At 46.6% G+C, this 21169-nt stretch overlaps 1 protein-coding gene across 2 annotated transcripts in view; it reads right to left on the reverse strand.

Moving 5' to 3' along the window:
• LOC142255698 (membrane-spanning 4-domains subfamily A member 4A-like) overlaps positions 1-20812 on the reverse strand; it is a 46374-nt gene extending 25562 nt beyond the window's left edge. The window contains exons 1-4 of one of the 2 annotated variants that reach the window (XM_075327146.1): positions 20691-20812; positions 16311-16489; positions 4924-5055; positions 1458-1514 (exon numbers count right to left, since the gene is read on the reverse strand). In XM_075327146.1, coding sequence (XP_075183261.1) covers positions 1458-1514; positions 4924-5055; positions 16311-16472 — 351 coding nt within the window. In that variant the 5' untranslated portion in view covers positions 16473-16489; positions 20691-20812. Of the gene's footprint in view, positions 1-1457; positions 1515-4923; positions 5056-16310; positions 16490-20686 lie in introns of both variants that reach the window. The other variant, XM_075327147.1, reaches the window with a different exon arrangement.
• Between the last annotated feature and the right edge of the window lie 357 nt (positions 20813-21169).

The raw sequence follows: 21169 nt of genomic DNA on the forward strand, positions 1-21169 counted from the left end.
AAAAGCCATCAACATAAAGTTTACAGGAAAAAAAAAGGCATTCAAAGAAAAGAACATGGTCCCTACAGTCAAACATGGCGGAGGTTCCCTGATGTTTTGGGGGTTGCTTTGCTGCCTCTGGCACTGGACTGCTTGACCATATGCATGGCAGTATGAAGTCTGAAGACTACCAACAAATTTTTCAGCATAATGTAGAGCCCAGTGTGAGAAAGCTGGGTCTTCCTCAGAGGTCATGGGTCTTCCAGCAGGACAATGACCCAAAACACACTTCAAAAAGCACTAGAAAATGGTTTGAGAGAAAGCACTGGAGACTACTAAAGTGGCCAGCAATGAGTCCAGACCTGACTCCCATAGAACACCTGTGGAGAGATCTCAAAATGGCAGTTTGGAGAAGGCACCCTTCACATCTCAGGGACCTGGAGCAGTTTGCCAAAGAAGAATGGTCTAAAATTCCTGCAGAGCATTGTAAGAAACTCATTGATGGTTACCGGAAGCGGTTGTTCGCAGTTATTTTGGCTAAAGGTTATGCAACCAAGTATTAGGCTATGGGTGCCAATACTTTTGTCTGGCCCATTTTTGGAGTTTTGTGTGAAATGATCAATGATTTGATTTTTGTTTCATTCTCTTTTGTGTTTTTTCCTTGCAAGCAAAATAAATGAAGATAATAATAACAAAGAATTTGTGATTGCAATCATTTTCAAGAAGAAACTGAGTATTATCTGACAGAATTGCAGGGGTTCCAATACTTTTGGCCACCACTGTATATATTCTGTAAATTCCATATTGTATATATTGTAGTTTCTAGTGTGCCCTTAGAGCGATTAAAATATATAATTTAATCTTGGGCTGTTCTGTTATCTCGATCCTGAATTCCACGTCTGTGTGCTCGGCGTAATAGTTATCGTAATCGATTGGTGGCAGCGACTTTATGCCAAGGATCATTGTGGGGCGACCCGTGAGATCAGAGGCGGATTAGATATATTCCGCCGCAGGAGTAGGGGGAATATATACCTTACTGTCACCGGGAACCCTTCAATCATCGGCATAGTAGAATAGCGGCCTCCTTGCTTATTGTTGGGCAATTCCATAATTGGCCTGACTATAAGAGGGGTGCTAGAGAGCGAGTCACATGCTCTGTCGGTCGGGTGGAAAGGAGGGGTGTAACTTCCACTCCTTTCCCCTGTGCATGACAGTTGTGGTCACCTATGATGCTAATTACAGGCCTCTCATCTTTTTAAGGGGGAGAACATTCACAATTGGTGGCTGACTAAATACTTTTTTCCCCACTGTTTTTATTATTGCTGTATTCTTAAAAACCCGTATGATAAAATAAATAATTATTTATCACACATGTGAATGCTGTAAAAAAAAAAGAAAAACAAGACCAGAATTGCTTTTCTTTTTTTATCTCAATTTACAAAATAATTCAATAACAGTGATATTGTTTTATATCTTACCATTTTGAAAGATGGTTTGTAGGAAGTAGCAATTGTTAAAGATCCTGAAATTACATACTAGAAAAGAAAAAAGAAAACATACAATTCTTGTAGAAAACATTTGTCAAACATTTTTCTGGGTTTTTAGACTTTTTTAAATAGTTTAATAAATATATTGGGCAATGTGGGTGTTCTACGCCCCATGTTGCTGTGAAGAGACAGATTAATGCAGTTTGTCAAAAAAACCTTTTGAATTGCTTCCGCGCTATATACAAATGTAACCGGTCCGGTCGAATGGGTGTCATTGCTGCGGCTCCTGTCCGTCCTCCTCACTGGTAATTGCCATCCTCCTGATGTGTCATCCACATTTCTGGACAAGATCTCGCACCTGCGCAGGGAGATTGCAGTTTACGCAAGTTCACTTTGCTTGGCACTGCTGCGTGTTACTGCCAACGCATGCGCAGTTAGGTTTCAAACGCTGCCCACAGCAAAGCAATGTGTGCCTGCGAAAAACGAGCTCTCTATGTAGTTGACTCAGGACGCGTCATCCATATTAATCATATCTGGAGGACAGCAATTATCAGCGGGGAGAAGGGACAGGAGCCATAGCAAAGACACCTATCGGACCGGACCGGTTGCATTTGCAAATGTGGCGCCCTGGACTAGCCAGGTCGTCACAGACATTACACCACACACACCCCCACCCCGAGACAGGTACACCAGCTAAACTACAAACCCTTGTTGCCTCCCTCCAGGGGCTGATGTCCACACCAGGTGCGGTGGAGCCAGGCGGTTGGCCCACTGAGGAGTTCACAGGCCTGGAGGCAGGAAAAATGATCAGTTAGAGTTTAGGAAGTGAAAAAGAGTGAGGAAGTAGAAGTGGAGGAGCTGAACTGTGTGTGTCTGGGTTGGAGCCCAGGCACTGACAGCAAGGTTGGCATACGGTGGTGGCCGTCTGCAGGAGGGGCGAATCAACGCGGAACCGTAGGCCCGGGGTCGGGCGGTGGCCCGCCGGTACCGAACCGGGAAGCGAAGTGAAGCCAGCACACACAGGCAGGGCCTGCGGACCCCGACCAGGCTTGGAGCCACCGACAAAGGTCAAATCCGTTAGTGACCGGAACCCCAGGGGTTTCCTAGCAGTCAAGACCCGTTAGAAGGCAACCGTCCGAACCAAAACAGGATATACAGCTACCGCCAGAAGCTAGAAATCCGAGGGCCAGCGCCTGTGGGCAAAACGGGCTCCTCCGGCGGCAGCTATACGCCGGGCAGCGGGTTACCGGTGGGAAGCCATTGGAGCTGAACATCCACAAAGGTGCAGGGAAAGACAGCCACCATCAACTGTCCGGGGAGAGCCACAGCAGCCGGCTGCGGGACCCGTCCATCCAGCCGTTTGGTTTACCGGAGACTTTGTGCATCTGTTGCTGAGTGAGTACGACTGTGCCATCCGGTACCGTGCCGCGCTGTCCCTGCAACCCTGCATCTCACCAACCCTGCCTCCCCGTCACACCACCGGGCCCATGGACCACCAACCCCTACCCACGGAGGGGGAAAACGACATCCCAGCTGCTCCCTACCATCGCTCCCGGGATCCCCGTCACCAGCAGCGGTGGTGCCCATCTTCACCACAACTCGTGGGTGGTGTCACGGACTAAATCTCCAAACAAACCAATTACCCTTTCACTCACAGGCGAGGAGCGCCGCTCGAGTCCCCGGATCCGGCACACCGATCGAGCCACCGAGCAACAGCAGCAGCAGCCGCAGCGCCGGACCCGAGCGTTAGCGAGCGCAGCGCCCCGCCGCCCGCGACACATACAGTGCAAGAGCTATTCAAAAGGTTTTTTGGGGGATATGCAGTGGGAGTCAGGGCATAATATACCACTTTTTAGAATGCAGCATAGGTGCTAAGGAAGGTAGTGGGATTTGCTCATATACTAAAAAATTGGTGACAGGTTTGTAACGCCCCTGGCCTATTCAGGGCGTCACAGGGTACTGCACTCCTTTCCCTTATGGTGCAGGACTCAACCCCCCATGGTTCTGGGATCCCAACCTTTGTTGTTGCTTCCATCAGCATCCAAATCCTAGGTACGCCTCAAACCACACCCTGTCAGGCACACCAGTGGGTTGCTAAGCTGGAATAGGGCCGCCCACCTAGGGGTCAGGCAGACTGGTGGGAGGGAGCAAGTCAGTTAGCTCCAGGGAGCGAAGTGAGAGGAGCTGAGTAGTGAGCTCTAGGAGTTGAGTAGTAGCTCCCAAAGAGTGACGAGCTGGGAGTTGTAGCTCCCTGAAGTGACCTTGGCTAGGTCGTAGACGGTGGTCTGGAACCGGAGGAGTCGGACACCCGGTCGCAGGGTACTGGAGAAAGGCGCCAGGCTTAGTTTTGGAGAACGGTCGGCACCGGAGTACCTAGTAACCAAACCGGGACTGAGCATGGCGGGGTCTGGACCTTAGATCAGGGAGTAGCTTCACACAACCTGATAATTAACCTGTTGAGGATAGTATCTTCATGAACTTTCTCCAAGAGCTCAGAGATCGAAGGCATCAACACAACGAGGGGGATAGGGCTCTCCATCTTATGCGGCCCACTGAAATCCCAAGTGTCAGCCATTGAGAGCACAGCTCCCCTATTTCACAATAGGGAGTGGGACCCTGACAGCTTCAGGCCGAGGGTCAATCAGAACCTCTAAAACACAGTGCATGGAAGAAGGTCCGGACTATCCAGCAATACCAAAGGGGACGGATCCCAGACGTGCTCCCCTCAAGTGGCAGCGATACCCAGAGACTTGGTTTACTTCTGTGTCAGAGTCTGCTTAACAGCTGCATCACTACCAACACAGCCTGAGTGAGTACACTGCCCTCCCCTGTGTCCAGCCTGCACTACGCTCCCTACATCTCCAGCATCCAGAGTCCCAGTGCCTCCCCTACCCGTGGAGGGAACGTCATCTGGCTGCCCCGCTGCATCTCCCCCGGGTTCTCCCATCGGCAGCTGCGGTACTCCTCTTACCGTGAACCACAGGTGGCATCATGAACTCTTATCCCCTGTAAGTACGTGGCTGCAGGACCCCGGGTCCGGAGACCCTCGAGGCACAGCGACCCCGGATCCGAGCAGTTAGACTGCTGAAGGGGCGGCACAGGTTCACTTTAAAAAAAGTTTTGAGTCCAGCGATACAGACGGAAAGACCCAATCCAACAATATGGTAAAACATGACATTTATTCACAATGGATAAAAACGTTACATGGATGTATCAAAAAAGGTTCACTGATCCCTTCCACACAGGGTTTAAATCTACGCGTTTCGGATTACATGGCCTTAGTACATTTTTGTATACCATGAGTAAGCTGAAACGCGTAGGTTTAACGCCTGGGGGAAAGGATGCGTGGACCCTTTTAATACATCCATGTAACGTTGACTTAAAAATGGTTTCAATCAGTTGTCAGACTGGTGTCCATCATTTTGAGTAGAAATTTTTGTTTTACTGTTTTGCTTACCATAATTCCAGACCAAAAAAGGACACCAATGTAAGCTATGGTGTTTACAAAAATTAAGTGAGCCTTTTCAGCTACGACAATGAAGATGATGCCGAAGAATATGTGATTTAATCCTATGATCAACTGGGTCACCTGCAACGGGAGGAACGAAGATTAGTAATTTCCACAATTTCTCTCCACCCTCTTAACCTGACACGTAACATACACTGTACAGATGGAGAGAGAAAGACAAGCTCCAGCTCTTCTCATGGACAGTTGGTTTTTGTGGGGCCCTGGACTAGCCAGGTCATCACAGGTATTACAACACGCACACCCCCACCCCGAGACAGACACAACAGCCAAACACAAACCCTTGTTGCCTCCCTCCAGTGGCTGATGTCCACACCAGGTGGGGTGGAGCCAGGCGGTTGGCCCCACCCACTGAGGAGTTCACAGTCCTGGAGGCGGGAAAACCAGTAGTTGAGTAGTTGAAGTTGAGTTTAGACAGTGGAAGTGTCAAGACATGCACTGGCTGTGTCTGGGTGTGTGGCCCAGGCACTGACAGCAAGGTTGGCAGACGGTGGTGGCCGCCTGCAAGAGAGGCGAATCAACGCAGAACCGTAGGACCGGGGTTGGGCGGTGGCCCACTGGTACCAAACCGGGGAGCGAAGTGAAGCCAGCACAAAGAGGCAGGGCCTGCGGACCCCGACCAGGCTTGGAGCCGCCGTTAAAGGTCAAATCCGTCAGTGACCGGAACCCCAGGGGTTTCCTAGCAGCCAAGACCCGATAGAAGGCAACCGTCCGACCAGTACAAAGGAAATACAGCTACCGCCAACAGCTAGAATTCCAAGGGCCAGAGCCTGCGGGCAAAAGGGCTCCTCCGGCACATATACGCTGGGGAGCGGGTTACCGGTGGGAAGCCATCGGAGCCGAACACACACATAGGTGCAGGGAAAGGCAGCCACCGCCAACTGTCCGGGAGAAGCCACAGCAGCCGGCTGCGGGACCCGTCCATCCAGCCGTTTGGTTTACCAGAGACTTTGCATATCTTTGTGGCTGAGTGAGTACAGCCCCTGCGACCCTGCACCTCACCTGCCCTGCCTCCCCTCACCTCACCGGGCCCCGGGACCACCAACACCTACCCATGGAGGGGGAAAACAACATCCCAGCTGCTCCGTGCCATCGCTCCCGGGATCCCCGTCATCAGCAGCGGTGGTGCCCACCTTCACCACAACCCGTGGGTGGCGTCACGGACTCAATCCCCAAACCAAATCACCCCTTTCACTCACGGGCGAGGAGCGCCGCTCGAGTCCCCGGATCCGGCCCACCGCTCGAGCCACCGAGCAGCAGCAGCAGCCGCGCCGGACCCGAGCGTAGGCGAGTGCAGCGCCCCGCCGCCCGCGACATTTCCTATCTGGATGTAGCTCTGGGACCGTTACAGTCTCAACTGGCGTTAGAGGGACAACGCTCTCAGCAGAGAGTCACATCTTACGTTGTAGTGATTGTTGGAGTCTGCCAGATAGTGTTTGCCACTTTTTTTTATTTATTTTGGTGGCCATTTTAGGAAAAGTGGCAATTAGAGATGAGAGAATCAATTCAGAACAAATAAATTTGCTACAAATATCTCCCAAATGTTTGATTCCCCAAAATGTGATTTCTTTTTTAAGTTCAAATTTGTTGGAAAAGGCTGGATGCCATTTGACTGGAGTCTTTTGATGGCTGCAATCCCCCACCCACCCAAGCAGTCACACCCAGCCAGAGCCCACGCTAAGGCGGGCTTGCACACTACGATATCACACGTGCGATGTCGATGGGGTCAAATCGAAAGTGACGCACATCCGGCGTCACAGTCAATATCGTAGTGTGTAAATCTTTTATGATACGATAAACGAGCGCAAAAGCTTTGTTATCGTATCATCATTGCAGGGTCCGACATTTCCATAATGCCGCTGCAGCGACAGATACGATGTTGTTACTCGTTCCCGTGGCACCACACATCGCTGTGTATGAAGCCGCAGGAGCGAGGAACATCTCCTACCTGCGTCCCGGCTGCAATGAGAAGGACGGAGGTGGGCGGAATGTTTACATCCTGCTCATCTCCGCCCCTCTGCTGCTATTGGCCGCCTGCCGTGTGACGTCGCTGTGACGCCGTACGACCCGCCCCCTTAGGAAGGAGGCGGGTCGCCGGCCAGAGCGACGTCGCAGGACAGGTATGTGCATGTGAAGCTGCCGTAGTGACAATGTTCGCTACGGCAGCTATCACCAGATATTGCACCTGCGACGGGGGCGGGGACTATCGCTCCAGCATCGGTAACACATTGTTACCGATGTCGCAACGTGCAAAGTGCCCCTAAGGCTATGTCCGCACTTTGCGTCATCCTAGTTGCAGTTCAAAACATATATTTTGGCAGTAATTGCTTTTGCCAAAGTTGCTTTTGACTTTCGAAACGCGATAAATACGCGTGCATATTTACCGCGTTTTAGCCACGTTTTTAGCACTTTTTACCTGCTTCTTCATTGCCTAAACTCAGATGCGTTTTGAACACAAAGACACACCTAAATAAAGTTTTAACATACAAACACTATGAAAAAAGGGGAAAAAAAAGAAAACAAATATAATTATTAAAATCATAACGAATATAGTTACATTATATAAAATTATAGCGGTTTTATACTATTTTTGGCTAAAATATCAATAATTAAATATTTTTCTTTATTTAAATTGTCGGACTTTGTGCGTATGTGTAAAGGGACATATAATTCCATTATTTTGATGACAGAAACGCATGCGTTTTTGAAGTTCAAAATGCATGTTTTCTATAGGTAAAAAGCAGGTAAAACGCTGGAATTTTGATGTTTCTTGCTTTTTGCAACTTCTCATTGACTTCAATGTTAGCAAAACGCAGCCCAAATGGCAAAAACAATTGACATGCTGCTTCTTTGAACGCTGAGTTTTTGCCCAAAATAATGCAAATTAAACACTACGTTTGGAAACGCAAAGTGCGGACTAGAAATCCCCATTTTCAATAGACTTTGCTGGAAAATCAAAACGCATGCCTTTTGGCATGAAAACGCTGCAGTTCAAAACGGAACCAAAACGCAGGTGAAAACGCAAAGTGCGGACACAGCCTAATAGTAGAACCATTCATTACTATATAGTATAATGAAAGCCAAAGCATCCCCACAAAAAGCACACCAAGACCTTGTGGGCAACACATAGTTCCCACATTACCCCCATTTGTGCATCACTCTCCTACCATAGTGTTGTACCCAATTTAAGGCACCCCTATATTTCTTCACTCCCTTCATCAAATATATGAGCTTTCAGATTTGCTCTTCCATCCCGGGCAACTCACAAAATTCACCATCTGGAGTCCTGCTCTTCATAGATGTTTGCTAGATCTTATGATAATGCACCAAACTGACAGCTGCAAATCACATATCATGGTCCCATGTGTAAGTGTGGTGGACTATGGCGGTCACATTCCTGCCCCTGAAGACACCAGTCACATTATTGTCATGTCATGTACTGTAGTGGGAATAATGTCTTGCGTCTTCTTTAAATATTGTGTCATTGTGATGTAGAATGTAATAATGTTGTAATCTATATATATAATTGCCTTATTCTGTCTGTCTGTCTGTCTTGCTCCAAAATTGTGTCACCGTGACAGTGTCGTTACTCGTTAGCGTGACAACTGTCGGATTGGCCGCTGGGCTCGGCCTGGCCCCGCCCCCCCCCACGGATTGGCCGCTCGCCTCAGCCTGGCCCCGTCCCCTGCATGGATTAGCCGTTCGCCCCGGCCCTCCGCACACATCGCCCGCTCCAGCGTACACCGGCTCCCGGTACACATGTGCAGGGAGCCGGCATACGCTGACGCCTCGCCCGCTCGCCCCCACCACACGGCGGACATAACCTTGCGATGCTGGGATCGTGACGGAGCCGATGCACGCTGGTAACCATGATACACATCGCGTAACTATAGGAAGCGCTTCCCTTAGTTACCCGATGTGTATCATGGTTACCAGCGAACACCGGCTCCCGGTACACATGTGCAGGGAGCCGGCATACGCTGCGGTCAATAATGAAGTGTCATGCAGCGGTGAAAGAGTTAAAGACACTGCAAGACACTTCATTATAGGCAGCGGGCACCCCCAGAAGAGAACACAGAAGAAAGAAGACCCCGCAGTCATACTCACCAGACGCTGACCGGGAGCAGGTGAGCGCATCAAGGTCCTGCAGCGGCGGAACACACACACACGCACACACATAAGAACAGACACACACACACATCAGATCACACTCACTCACTCTCACACTCACCTCACACACATATCAGATCGCATCCACACACTCACAACATCCAGTAATATTGCTTACTTCTCGGCTGCGATACTGTGCGTGCAGTGACCTTCCAGGACCTGCCGGAGGATCACATGGCCGGAAGCATGTGGTATCTCCGGATGTTGTGAGTGTGTGAGCGCGTATGTGCGATATCGTCAGTGTGTGTGTGTGTGTGTGCGTGTATGCGATCGGATGTGTGCGTGTGTTCTGATGTGTGAGTGTATGCGATCGGATCTGTGAGTGTCGGCAGAAGGCAGAGGAGCACGGTGTGCAGCACAGCTGCTGGGACCGCCCACCGGAGGGCACAGGGAGAAGTGGGGTGTGAGTGTATGCGATCAGATGTGTGCGTGTATAATGTCTGATGTGTGACTGTGGAGCACGATGGGGAGTGCGCAGCATAGGGGATGGAGCACGATGGGGGGTGTGCAGCATGGGGGATGGAGCATGATGGGGGGTGCGCAGCATGGGGGGTGCACAGCATAGGGGATGGAGCACGATGGGGGGTGCGCAGCATGGGGGATGGAGCACGATGGGGGTGCGCAGCATGGGGGATGGAGCACGACGGGGAGTGCGCAGCATGGGGGATGGAGGACGATGGGGAGTGTGCAGCATGGGGGATGGAGCACGATGGGAGTGCGCAGCATGGGGGATGGAGCACGATGGGGGATGGAGCATGATGGGGGGTGCACAGCATGGGGGATGGAGCACGATGAGGGTGCACACCTCCCCCCAAAACACACACACAGCGCCACACGCGCACCGCACAACACACCACACACACACACTGGGAACCACAAACACCGCCCTACACAGACACCCACACACAGACAACGCCACACACACAACACCCAACACACAAACACATACACAAATATACGCACATACCGCGCAACACACACACTGCACAAAACATACCTCCCCCAAAACACACACACGCACTCCACACCCACACAAACCACGCAACACACACAGCACCACACACAGACAACACTGCAGACACACAGCACTCCACAAACAACGCAACACACACAACGCAACACACATACAACACCGCTCTCACACACCCCCACACCCAGACAACACCCAGAACATTTACAGTGCCCTACACAAACACTGGCAACTACACACAACAACATCGATATATATAACAAAAAACATACATTAACTACACAATAAATTCTAGAATACCCGATGCGTTAGAATCGGGCCACCTTCTATATATATATATATATATATATATATATATATATATATATACATGGTGGGCCATTTATATGGATACACCTAAATAAAATGGGAATGTTTGGTGATATCAACTTTCTGTTTGTGGATCATTAGTATATGGGAGAAGGGAAATTTTTCAAGATGGGTGGTGACTATGGCGGCCATTTTGAAATTGGCCATTTTGATCCAACTTTAGCTTTTCCTGAGCCTTAAGTTGAGAAGTCCTACAACAGATGGTAATTGTAGTTCATGTTCCCTATGCTGGGCACAGCCAGAATATTGTCGATGGCCTAAAAAGTGGAGCAGATAGAGTAAGGGGTACTTTGCACGCTGTGACATCGCTAGCCGATGCTAGCAATGCCGAGCGCGATAGTACCCGCCCCCGTCGTACATGCGATATCTTGTGATAGCTGCCGTAGCGAACATTATAGCTACGGCAGCTTCACACGCACTTACCTGCCCTGCAACGGCGACTTCCTAAGGGGGCGGGTCGTGCGGCATCACAGCGACGTCACACGGCAGGAGACCAATAGAAGTGAAAGGGCGGAGATAAGCAGGACATAAACATCCCGCCCACCTCCTTCCTTCTGAATAGCCAGTGGACGCAGGTAAGGAGATGTTCCTCACTCCTGCGGCTCACACACAGCGATGTGTGCTGTCACAGGAACGAGGAACAACATCGTAACAGCGGTCGATCTGACATTATGGAAATGACCGACGCTACACACATCGCCGATTTACGACGCTTTTGCGATCATTTATCGGCGCTTCTAGGCTTTACACGTTGCGACGTAGTTACCGGCGCCGGATGTGCGTCACTTTCGATTTGACCCCGACAATATCACAGGTGCGATGTTGCAACGTGCAAAGTACCCCTTAGGATCTGAGCCTTACAAGGTATAGCTGTGGGTATGTGGCAGCATTAAGCAAAGTATTTGGGGCTCAGGTAACATATAGGTCCTGTGCACACGGTGCAGGTTTAGATGCATTTTTGGTGGTTTATCGGGCAGTTTGTGGCCCAAATCTGCATGTCTATCTTTATTAGTGTTGAGCCACCCCCCTAGTATTTGAGTTCGGTTCGGTTCGTCGAACGGCGGCTCAGTTCGGCGAACGTTCGACGAACACCTTCGAACCCCATTGAAAACAATGGCAGGCAAACACATACAAACACATTATTAACTGTATGTGTACATGTATAAACATTGCCATTTACAAATATTGCCATAAACAAGCTCCAGTTTCTGGGGCGGCTGCGGACTGCAATTTGCAGCAGAGGGGCTCAGAAAGCTCGGGTCAACCTGTGCTGTGGATTCCAATCCCCAGCTGCCTAGTTGTACCTGGCTGGACACAAAAATGGGGCGAAGCCCGTGTTGTTTGTTTTTTTTTTTATTATTTCATGAACTTCATTAAATAATTAAAAAAAGGATTTCCCTATATTTTTAGTTCCCAGCCGGGTACAAATGGGCAGCTGGGGGTTGGGGGCAGCCGTACCTGCCTGCTGTACCTGGCTAGCATACAAAAATATGGCGAAGCCCACGTCATTTTTATTTTTTAGTTTTTTGGCAAAAAAAATAAAAACTGCTTCCCTGGATTTTCCATTGCCAGTGAAGGTAACACCAAACAGTGGGGGTTAGCAGCCAGTAGTTGCTTGGATTACCCTTTGCTAGCAATACAAAAAATGCAGCGGGAGCCCACATATTTTTTAATGATTTATTTAAATAACTAAAAAAAATGGGCTTCCCTGTATTTTGATTTCCTGATATCACAGTACTGTAAAAATAAATCATTAAAAAAATGATGTAGCGCTCCGCGGTATTTTTGATTCTCAGCGCAGATAAAGCAGACAGCTACGGGTTGCCACCCCCATCTGCCACGGGTCCCCCCATTTTTGATAGACAGCTAGGGTAAAGCAGACGGCTGTAGCCTGAAAACCACAGCTGGCAGCTTTACCGTGGTTGGGGATCCAATGTGGAGGTCACCCCAGGCTCTTATTTATAATTATTTTATAAATATTAATAATTACAAAAAAAAATTAGGGCCCCCCAAATTGGATCACCAGCCAAGGTAAAGTGGACAGCTATGGTCTGGTATTCTCAGGGCGGGAAGGTCCATAGTTATTGGCCCTTCACAGCCTAAAAATAGCAGGCCGCAGACGCCCCAGAACATGACATGTTTGTTCATGCCAGAAGGGAGATAAATATTTTTTTACCGGTGCTGTCATTTACTGTAACGTGATCATCGGTATACGGTGTATACCGGTGATCACGTGAGCGGGGACCGGAAAACCGGTCTGAATCATGATCTCCAGGGTCTCAGCTGCCCCCTCAATCCCCGGAGACTTTCTGATGCTGGGGGGCGCTATTCACTTATTTCTGCCTGCTGTTTATAAACGGCAGATCAGAATAAGACTACATTCACACGACCGATCCGTTTTTGCGGTCCGCAAAAAACGGTCCGTTTTTTTCACGGGTGCATCCGTGGGGCATCTGTTTCCATTACGTATACGGTCCGTATGTCATCTGTTTGTCATCCATGTGCCTTCCATTTTTTTTGCATATCGCAAAAAAACTGAAGGAGGGAAAATTCATAAATTTACTCAGGATCCATAGCTTCAACCTACATGAGGCGGTCACATGTTCACTCCAGTGCCATTTTCTACTGCCTTTCACAGCGTAGAGCGCTCTGGTGATTTTCTTGTGCTTGTACACTTCATATCAGTCTTTTCTTTCATTATAATGGCAGAAAGACACATAATGTCCCACTCTCCTGCATTTTGTAATTTGCACCCTTTGGTGCCTTTCATGTGGCACTAAGGGGTGCTTGGCCTTGTAATTAGCCAAAAAAATAAATAAAAAAAAAAATGACGTGGGGTTCCCCCTATTTTTGATAGCCAGCTAGGGTAAAGCAGACGGCTGCAGCCTGCAGACCACAGCTGGCAGCTTTACCTTGGCTGGTAATCCAAAACTGAGGGCACCCCACGCTGTTATTTTAAATTAAATAAATAATTTTTAAAAAAAACACGTGGGGGGTCCCCCCAAAATTGGATCACAAGCCAAGGTAAAGCGGACAGCTGGGGTCTGATATTCTCAGACTAGGGAGGTCCATGGTTATTGGACTCTCCCCAACCTAAAAATAGCAGGCCGCAGCCGCCCCAGGAGTGGCGCATCCATTAGATGCGCCAATCCTGGTGCTTCGCTCCAGCTCAACCCGTTGCCCTGATGCAGTGGCAAACGGGGTAATATATGGGGTTAATACCAGATGTGTAATGTCACCTGGCATCAAGCCCTGGGGTTCGTGATGTCAGGTGTCTATCAGATACCCGACATCACCAACTCAGTCAGTAATAAAAAAAATAGACAACAAACACATTTTTATTTGAAAAAACACTCCCCAAAACATTCCTTCTTTCACCAATTTATTAGAAAGAAAAATAAATCCAGGTCTGGTGTAATCCAAGGGGGTCCCACGACGATCCATACCATAGTCACTGTCCCAGTCAATGAAGAACAGAATGTTCCATATTGGCTGGGAGAGGCGTGCAGTGACCTGAGCTAACATCAATAGGTCAGCCCAGGTCACTGCAGGGCATGACGAGTACTGTTGTCAGGAGGTTAGCGAGGTACATTACCTGCGGTGATCGCTGCACTCCTGAAAGCAGCGCTGTCACTGAGTTCAATGACCACCGCCTTCACAAACAAAGTATCGCGAGCGGCCCGTGACGTCACCGCTAGTCACAGTCTCGAGTCGGCAGCGAGAGGAGATATGACAAGCAGTGGCCATGGAAGACAGTGACAGCGCTGACGTCAGGAGGGCAGGACTTCATCACCGCAGGTAAGGAACTTTACCAATCTCCTGACGCCAGGAGACCTGGCGGATTTCAAAGAACGCGAATGTGAAAGCAGCCTTAGGCTACTTTCACACATCCAGTTTTTGCTCTGCGGCACAATACGGCACTCTGCAGAAAAACTGCAACCATTTATTTGCCGCCGGTTGCGGGTTTTTTTGCATAGACTTACATTAGTGCCGTATTGTGCCGCATGGGCTTGCGTTCGGTCCGGTTTTTTGCCGCATGCGGCAGATTTAGCCGATGCCGCGGCCGGATGGAACGTTGCCTGCAACGTTTTTTGCTTCGGCAAAAAAAAAGCATTGCGTCGCATCCGGCCGCTGCGGCGCATTTTTCAATGCATGCCTATGGACGCCGGATGCGGCGCGATGCGGAAAAAAACGCATCCGGCCGCCGCATGCGGTTTCTTCCACTGTGCATGCTCAGTAGCGTGCCGCAACTGGAAAAAAACGGACGGGCCGCATGTAAAAACTTATGCAAAGGATGCGGTGTTTTCGCTGCATCCGTTGCATAGGTTTCACAGCCGGATTGAGCTGCAGTGCTCAAACCGGATGTGTGAAAGCAGCCTTATTGAGACACTGACATTTTTTATACCCACTACTGTTATTGACTTTTGTTTCAATAAATAGTTTAAGATGAGGAAATCACCATTGCAGCTTCTATGTAAATGCCTTACTTCCATGATAAAATATCACTGTAGTGGGAACTTTTTACATTTTACATAATTTTCACCAAAGCCAAATATCCCGAACTTTTTGTGAATAGTGTATATTTGTTCTATCAAGTCCATCAGTAAAATTTGCTTTCTTTAACTGATTCCTTCATTATCTATACCTTACATCTGGAGTTCCTGTGTCATCTTGTAGTCTTTGGCCATAAATGGAAACATCTGCCGCAGTCAACAACAAAAATGCACTCAGAGGAACCTTCATTGGTGCCTTCAGTCGCAACGGAACACCTTGACCCTTAACCTGTTTTAAGCAAATAGGTCTTTCTGAATTTTTGTCGTCAGTTTGCTACGTAACTGTAGCCCAATGTTCCTAACATTTAGGCTAGGAATGCACTTTGCGTCGTCCAAAACGCCTATGGTGTAATTAATTGATTTGACAAAAGCTGCCTTTTTCAGAAATTTAGCGCTGAAAACGCATGCGTATTTACAGCGTATTTTATGCGTTTTCAGCGCTTTTTACCTGCGTTCTGATAGATGCGTTTTGAACATAAAGACACTGCTTAATAAAGTTTAAATAGTCAAACTCAATGAAAAAATTAGAAAAAAAGAATCAAACCTATATTTTTAGGAAAATTCATGGAATTATATGTATTTCATTAAATTATTGCGGTAATATGATATTTTATGGAAAAATAGCAATAAATTCATAAATTTCTTTATTTTAATTGTCGAACTATGTGTGTGTGTAAAGGGACATATGAAATCATTATTTTGAAGTCCAAAACGCATGTTTTCTGCACCAAAAAAGCAGGAAAAACTCAGGAATTTGAAGGAATCTTGGTTTTTGCCATTTCTCATTGACTGTAATGTTAGCAAAATGCACCCAAAATGGCAAAAACAATTGACATGCTGCTTCTTTGAACGCATGGTTTTTGCCACAAAATATGCAAATTAAACGCTGCGTTTAGAAACGCTAAGTGCGGTCTAGAAATCCCCATTTTCAATAGGCTTTGCTGGGAAATCAAAACGCATGCCTTTTGGCATGAAAAAGGTGCTTCTCAAAACGGACCTAAAAAGCACCTAAAACGCAGGTAAAAACCCAAAGTACGGTCTTAGCCTTAGCCTGGGATCATTTTTCCACCCTGAGGCTGTACCTTGAGTTTTGTTATTTTCCCTATTGAGGACCATAGATTACATTTATTTTTATATCTTTCTCCTATGCACTTGAATACATTTTGGCCACTGAGAAGACATGCAATCTCCTGTAAGTGGCTATGGGGACAGGAGGCAATGTTGGTGAATGACAAGTATTAATGACATATACCTACCCCAAGGACTTCAGGTTCTCCTTGGAAAAATTTTAAAAACCGTTTGGGCATTTCAGCTGGAACATGTTTACTTTGTTCTTCCTGAGACTCCTGAGGCTGATTATTTTCTGGACTGACGTGCGGCAGAATGACGAGACTTTCCACACGTGCGTTGCTGGACATGATTCTTCCCGGAAAGACTAGACAAATGTAAGAAGCAGAGACGTTCTTATTATACTTGTTAGAGCTGCAGTTTGTGCTCCGGAGCAGCTCTTCATATTACACATAGCAGGAAATTGTAATCCATATGCATACGAGTCGCTATAAATACAAACTTGTCCTTTTCACTACAATGGTATGCCAAACCGGGAAACAACAGCTGTAACTGTACATAACATTCCTAGAATCCATGACAAGGATTCAGCTATTTGGGAAGGGCTTTTCCTTTTTAGCCCTTGTCTAGCAAAAGTGAAGAGCTGCAACTACAAAGAAAAAAAAAATCACTGCGTAGTTATCATGAGGGGACATAAAAGATAGTTTGGTTGTTTTTGCATTGTCAAAATTGTTAATAGATTTGGTGCAAAGTGTTGTCCAATGTTTCATAAATTTGGCACACTTCTTTCTACAGCTGTTTCTCCAAATTACCCAATTGTCCTAGTTACCGTAAGTGAGTTTGTCACTTTTTATGTACTTGCAAATTATAAATCTAACTGAAAACTCATTTGCATAATCTATCATACTTGGATCACACCAATTTGTAAAAATTACAAAAACGGCTAAAAATAATAATAATAAAAAAAATTGCACATCTTTTGCCCCTTGAAGAAGCCACGGCAAAACGTGCGTCCAGTGCAGCGAGGTAATAATGTGATGTGCAAATTCTGGTCAGCTGCGGGCTGGTATTTTTAGGCTGGGGGGACCAATATTCTCGGCTACTCGCATCCTGACTATACCAGTCCCCACCTCTCTGCTTTAACGTGGCTAGTTATCAAAAATGGGTGGGACCAAAAGCCTTTTTTTTTAATTATTTATTTAAAGTTTTAAAAAGACGCCATAGAATCTCCTCTATTTTGATATCCAGCCACAGTAAAACTCACAGGTGGGGAGTGCAGCCTGTAGCTGTTGTTTTACCCGCACTGGCTATCGGAATAGGGCGGGAGCTTACGGCATTTTTTTTATTTTTACAGTGCTTTCTTTGGCCAGTTACAGCCATGCCAATACTTGACATGGCTGTGATTGGGCCGGAAGTGCTCACACCAGAAAAGCTTACTGATTTGCTGCTCTGCAACCTTTCAACAAGCTTTATTTGGATGACAAACCCAAACATACAGGTAAAAGTCTGTGTTCGGGTCTGGGACCCAGACACCTGGTGTTCGGTATGAACTCCAAACTTTACAGTTCGGGTTCGCTCATCCCTCTTAATTTGGTCATACCCACGTATCACTAAACCATGTCCCATGTCGGAGAAGATGCATAATGTGACTAAAGGGGGCTTTACACACTACGATATCGCTAGCAAGCGTACCCGCCCCCGTAATTTGTGCGCCACGGGCAAATCGCTGCCCCTGGCGCACAAAATTGCTAACAGCTAACACCCGTCACACATACTTACCTTTCTAGCAACGTCGCTGTGGGTGGCGAACAACCTCTTTGTTAAGGGGGAGGTTGTTGCGCCGTCACAGCGACGTCACACAAAGGCTGACCAATAGAAGCGGAGGGGCAGAGACCAGCCATATTAACGACACGCCCACCTCGTTGCTGGAGAACGCAGGTAAGCTGTTGTTCGTCGTTCCCTGTCACATGTAGCGATGTGTGCTGCCTCAGGAACGACGAACAACCTACGTCCAGAAGGAGGAAAGACATTATGAAAATAAACGACATGTCAACGATCAACGATTAGGTGACTATTTTTGATCACTGACACTCGCTCGTAGCTGTTACACGCAACGACGTCGCTAACGACGCCAGATGTCCGTCACGAATTCCGTGACCCCGGCGACATATCGTTAGATATGTCGTTGCATGTAAAGCCCCCTTAAGGCCACATTCACACATTGAGTATTTGGTGAGTTTTTTACCTCAGTATTTACCGCGGAAACCAGGAGTGGAATAATCAGAGGAAAAGTATAATAGTAACATGGGCACCACTTCTGTATTTGTCAGCCACTCCTGGTTTGGGGTTACAAATACTGAGGTAAAAAACTGACCAAATACTCAAAGTATTTTGTGAGTTTTTTTACCTCAGTATTTGTAACCCCAAACCAGGAGTGGGTGAATAATACAGAAGTGGTGCCCATGTTTCTATTATACTTTTCTCCTGATTGCTCCACTTCTGCTTTTTCCTTACAAATACTGAGGTAAAAAATTCACCAAATACTCAATTTGTGCACATGGCTAATAAGGGAAAATTATTACCAGGGATGTTTCTTAAAATTTCTTCTTGTGGCAATTTTACCGTTTCATTTGCACCGAATTTATCAAAATATTGTAGCATCTAATGATTCATTTAACAAACTACTCAATTTATTATTATATAGAAGCAAAAGTAAATTTGTGAATAAGGGGAATGTTATGCTTGTATTTAGCTGAAGAGTACCCCCCCAGAATCAATGGTACTGTCTGACACTGCTCACAGTTCATTTACTTAGCTGTCTATACTTACTTTGACACCCTCAATTTTAAAGTGGTGTAAAATAGTAAAAAGTCGCATGTTTTTGTACAAAATTTGAGATATTTTGAAGAAAAATATTGACAAAAAATCCTTAAAGGCAATCTGTAAGTAAAATCGACTCTCCTAAGGCCGGTTTCACACATCCGGCTTTTTGCCGTTTTACCGGATCCGGCGCTCTCCCGTACAGATAATACAGTACAATGACAGCGCTGTAACTTCCAGGTCACATGCGCCGGTCACATGACAGCATTGTACTGTATTAACTGTACGGGAGAGCGCCGGATCCGGCAAAACGGCAAAAAGCCGGATGTGTGAAACCGGCCTAAGCCATCTATATGGAAACATAGGTCATATACAGTTGAATAAAATGATATATTGATATCTGCAATCTAATGTCTTATTCTAGAGAAATCCGTGTTTTTCGTAATATATAAATGAGCTGTTAAAATCTCCAGGCTGGACATAGATCTCCCTGAAAATATGTCTATAGAACTTATTAGGCAATGTAGATAATAGTGATGAAACCGGTCTTTGAGCGCTATTGATGGATCAGATTCTAAATGTTCTTTTGAAGATTAGGCTTTATTGTTAAAAAGATAAAGCTCTTGTTATCACTTCACAACGCGTTTCAGCAAGATCCCCTTGCTTTCCTCAGGTTCCTCAAGGGGATCTTGCTGAAACGCGTTGTGAAGTGATAACAAGAGCTTTATCTTTTTAACAATAAAGCCTAATCTTCAAAAGAACATTTAGAATCTGATCCATCATTAGCGCTCAAAGACCGGTTTCATCACTATTATCTACATTGCCTACTCCTGAAGGGGAATCCGGCAAAGAGCTGCTGAGGATCACAGAATCTATCAGTTCACTTTGAATAATCCAGCGGGAGGACGGAGAGCCGACCTGAAAGCTCCAGGATCAAAGGAGTCGGTGAACCAGGAGCCATCAGCGGTAAACCTCCAGCTCCATCCAGCCAAAAGGATCGGATAACACCAGTTACCACAGCCCCTCAAATCCAGAGGAATTACACGCTCATCACCGAGGTTGTGCGAGGGCGCACAACCAAAGCAGGTGAGCAGCTTCTAACTACACTAATCTAACACAAATACATCGGGTGCTCTTAGATTGCGCTATTGATTTATTTTTACAGTGAATATAGAACTTATTAGAAATGAAAGGAGGTGTTGCTAGTGGGAGACATGTAATGACTGACAGTCTGCTCTCTTGATCTACACATGTTACATCGGTAACATCCCGTTTCATTTAAAATAAACTCTGTATACAGTTTCTTTGTGGGAGATCTATGTTCCGCCCATAGATCTTAACAGCTCATTAGGAAAAACACCAATTTCTCTGGGATAAAACATCAGATTGCAGATATCTAGGTATCATTTTTGTCAGCTTTCTGTGACTGACATGCCCATATAGACTATTTAGGAGGGTTGATCCTTCGGAAACATTCCTTTAATAGATTTTCTCTCCTGTGTGTTTTATTTGTCTGTACCGTGCATGGATCTGATTTATGATTACGCAGATTGTTTACTTGCATTTTTCTGTAAAACATCACACAACACCATGACGCGCCGCGCTGCCAAATTCCGGACTCAGATCTGGTTCATATGAAAACATCAGTTCTGTTATATTTGTACGAATCCTACACTTATGTAACATTATTCGTCAAAGTCTCATAGAACTTTCCCCCAAGTGCTGCCAAGAACTTAACACTTACTTACGTTTTTCCTCTGCCGGACAGGACTGGATGTGTGGATCTGGATACACGGTCACTAATGTTGTGATTCCTCGTCCGCTTTGCAGAGCTCAGCGATCTCTGGGATATTTCCTCTTTCTGACTGTGATCATATGACTGTTTTCTGCAGAAAGGAATCTGTGATGCCTCTCGGAGGGGGGAAGAGTTGTTGTTTTTTTTTTTTACTCTTCTGGGATCTGTTCCATTTACACGTTCAGTCAATGTTCATTTTCTGACGGAAATATACAGCCCCTAACCCTGCATAAGAAAAACCAGGAGACCTCATTCACCATGTCAATTTGATTACCGAATATAGCTGGACCATACTTACCTAAATAGTTTTTTTTTACAATTGCAGTGATCCAAAAAACTTCAGAAATTTAAAAAAAAAAAAAAAACTTTCTGAGATAGATAACTTTTTTTATTGATTCTGTCGATATAGCTTAGTTTTTTTGCTTTCTGATC

This window comes from Anomaloglossus baeobatrachus, chromosome 11 (assembly GCF_048569485.1).
Source record: "Anomaloglossus baeobatrachus isolate aAnoBae1 chromosome 11, aAnoBae1.hap1, whole genome shotgun sequence".
NCBI lineage: Eukaryota > Metazoa > Chordata > Amphibia > Anura > Aromobatidae > Anomaloglossus > Anomaloglossus baeobatrachus.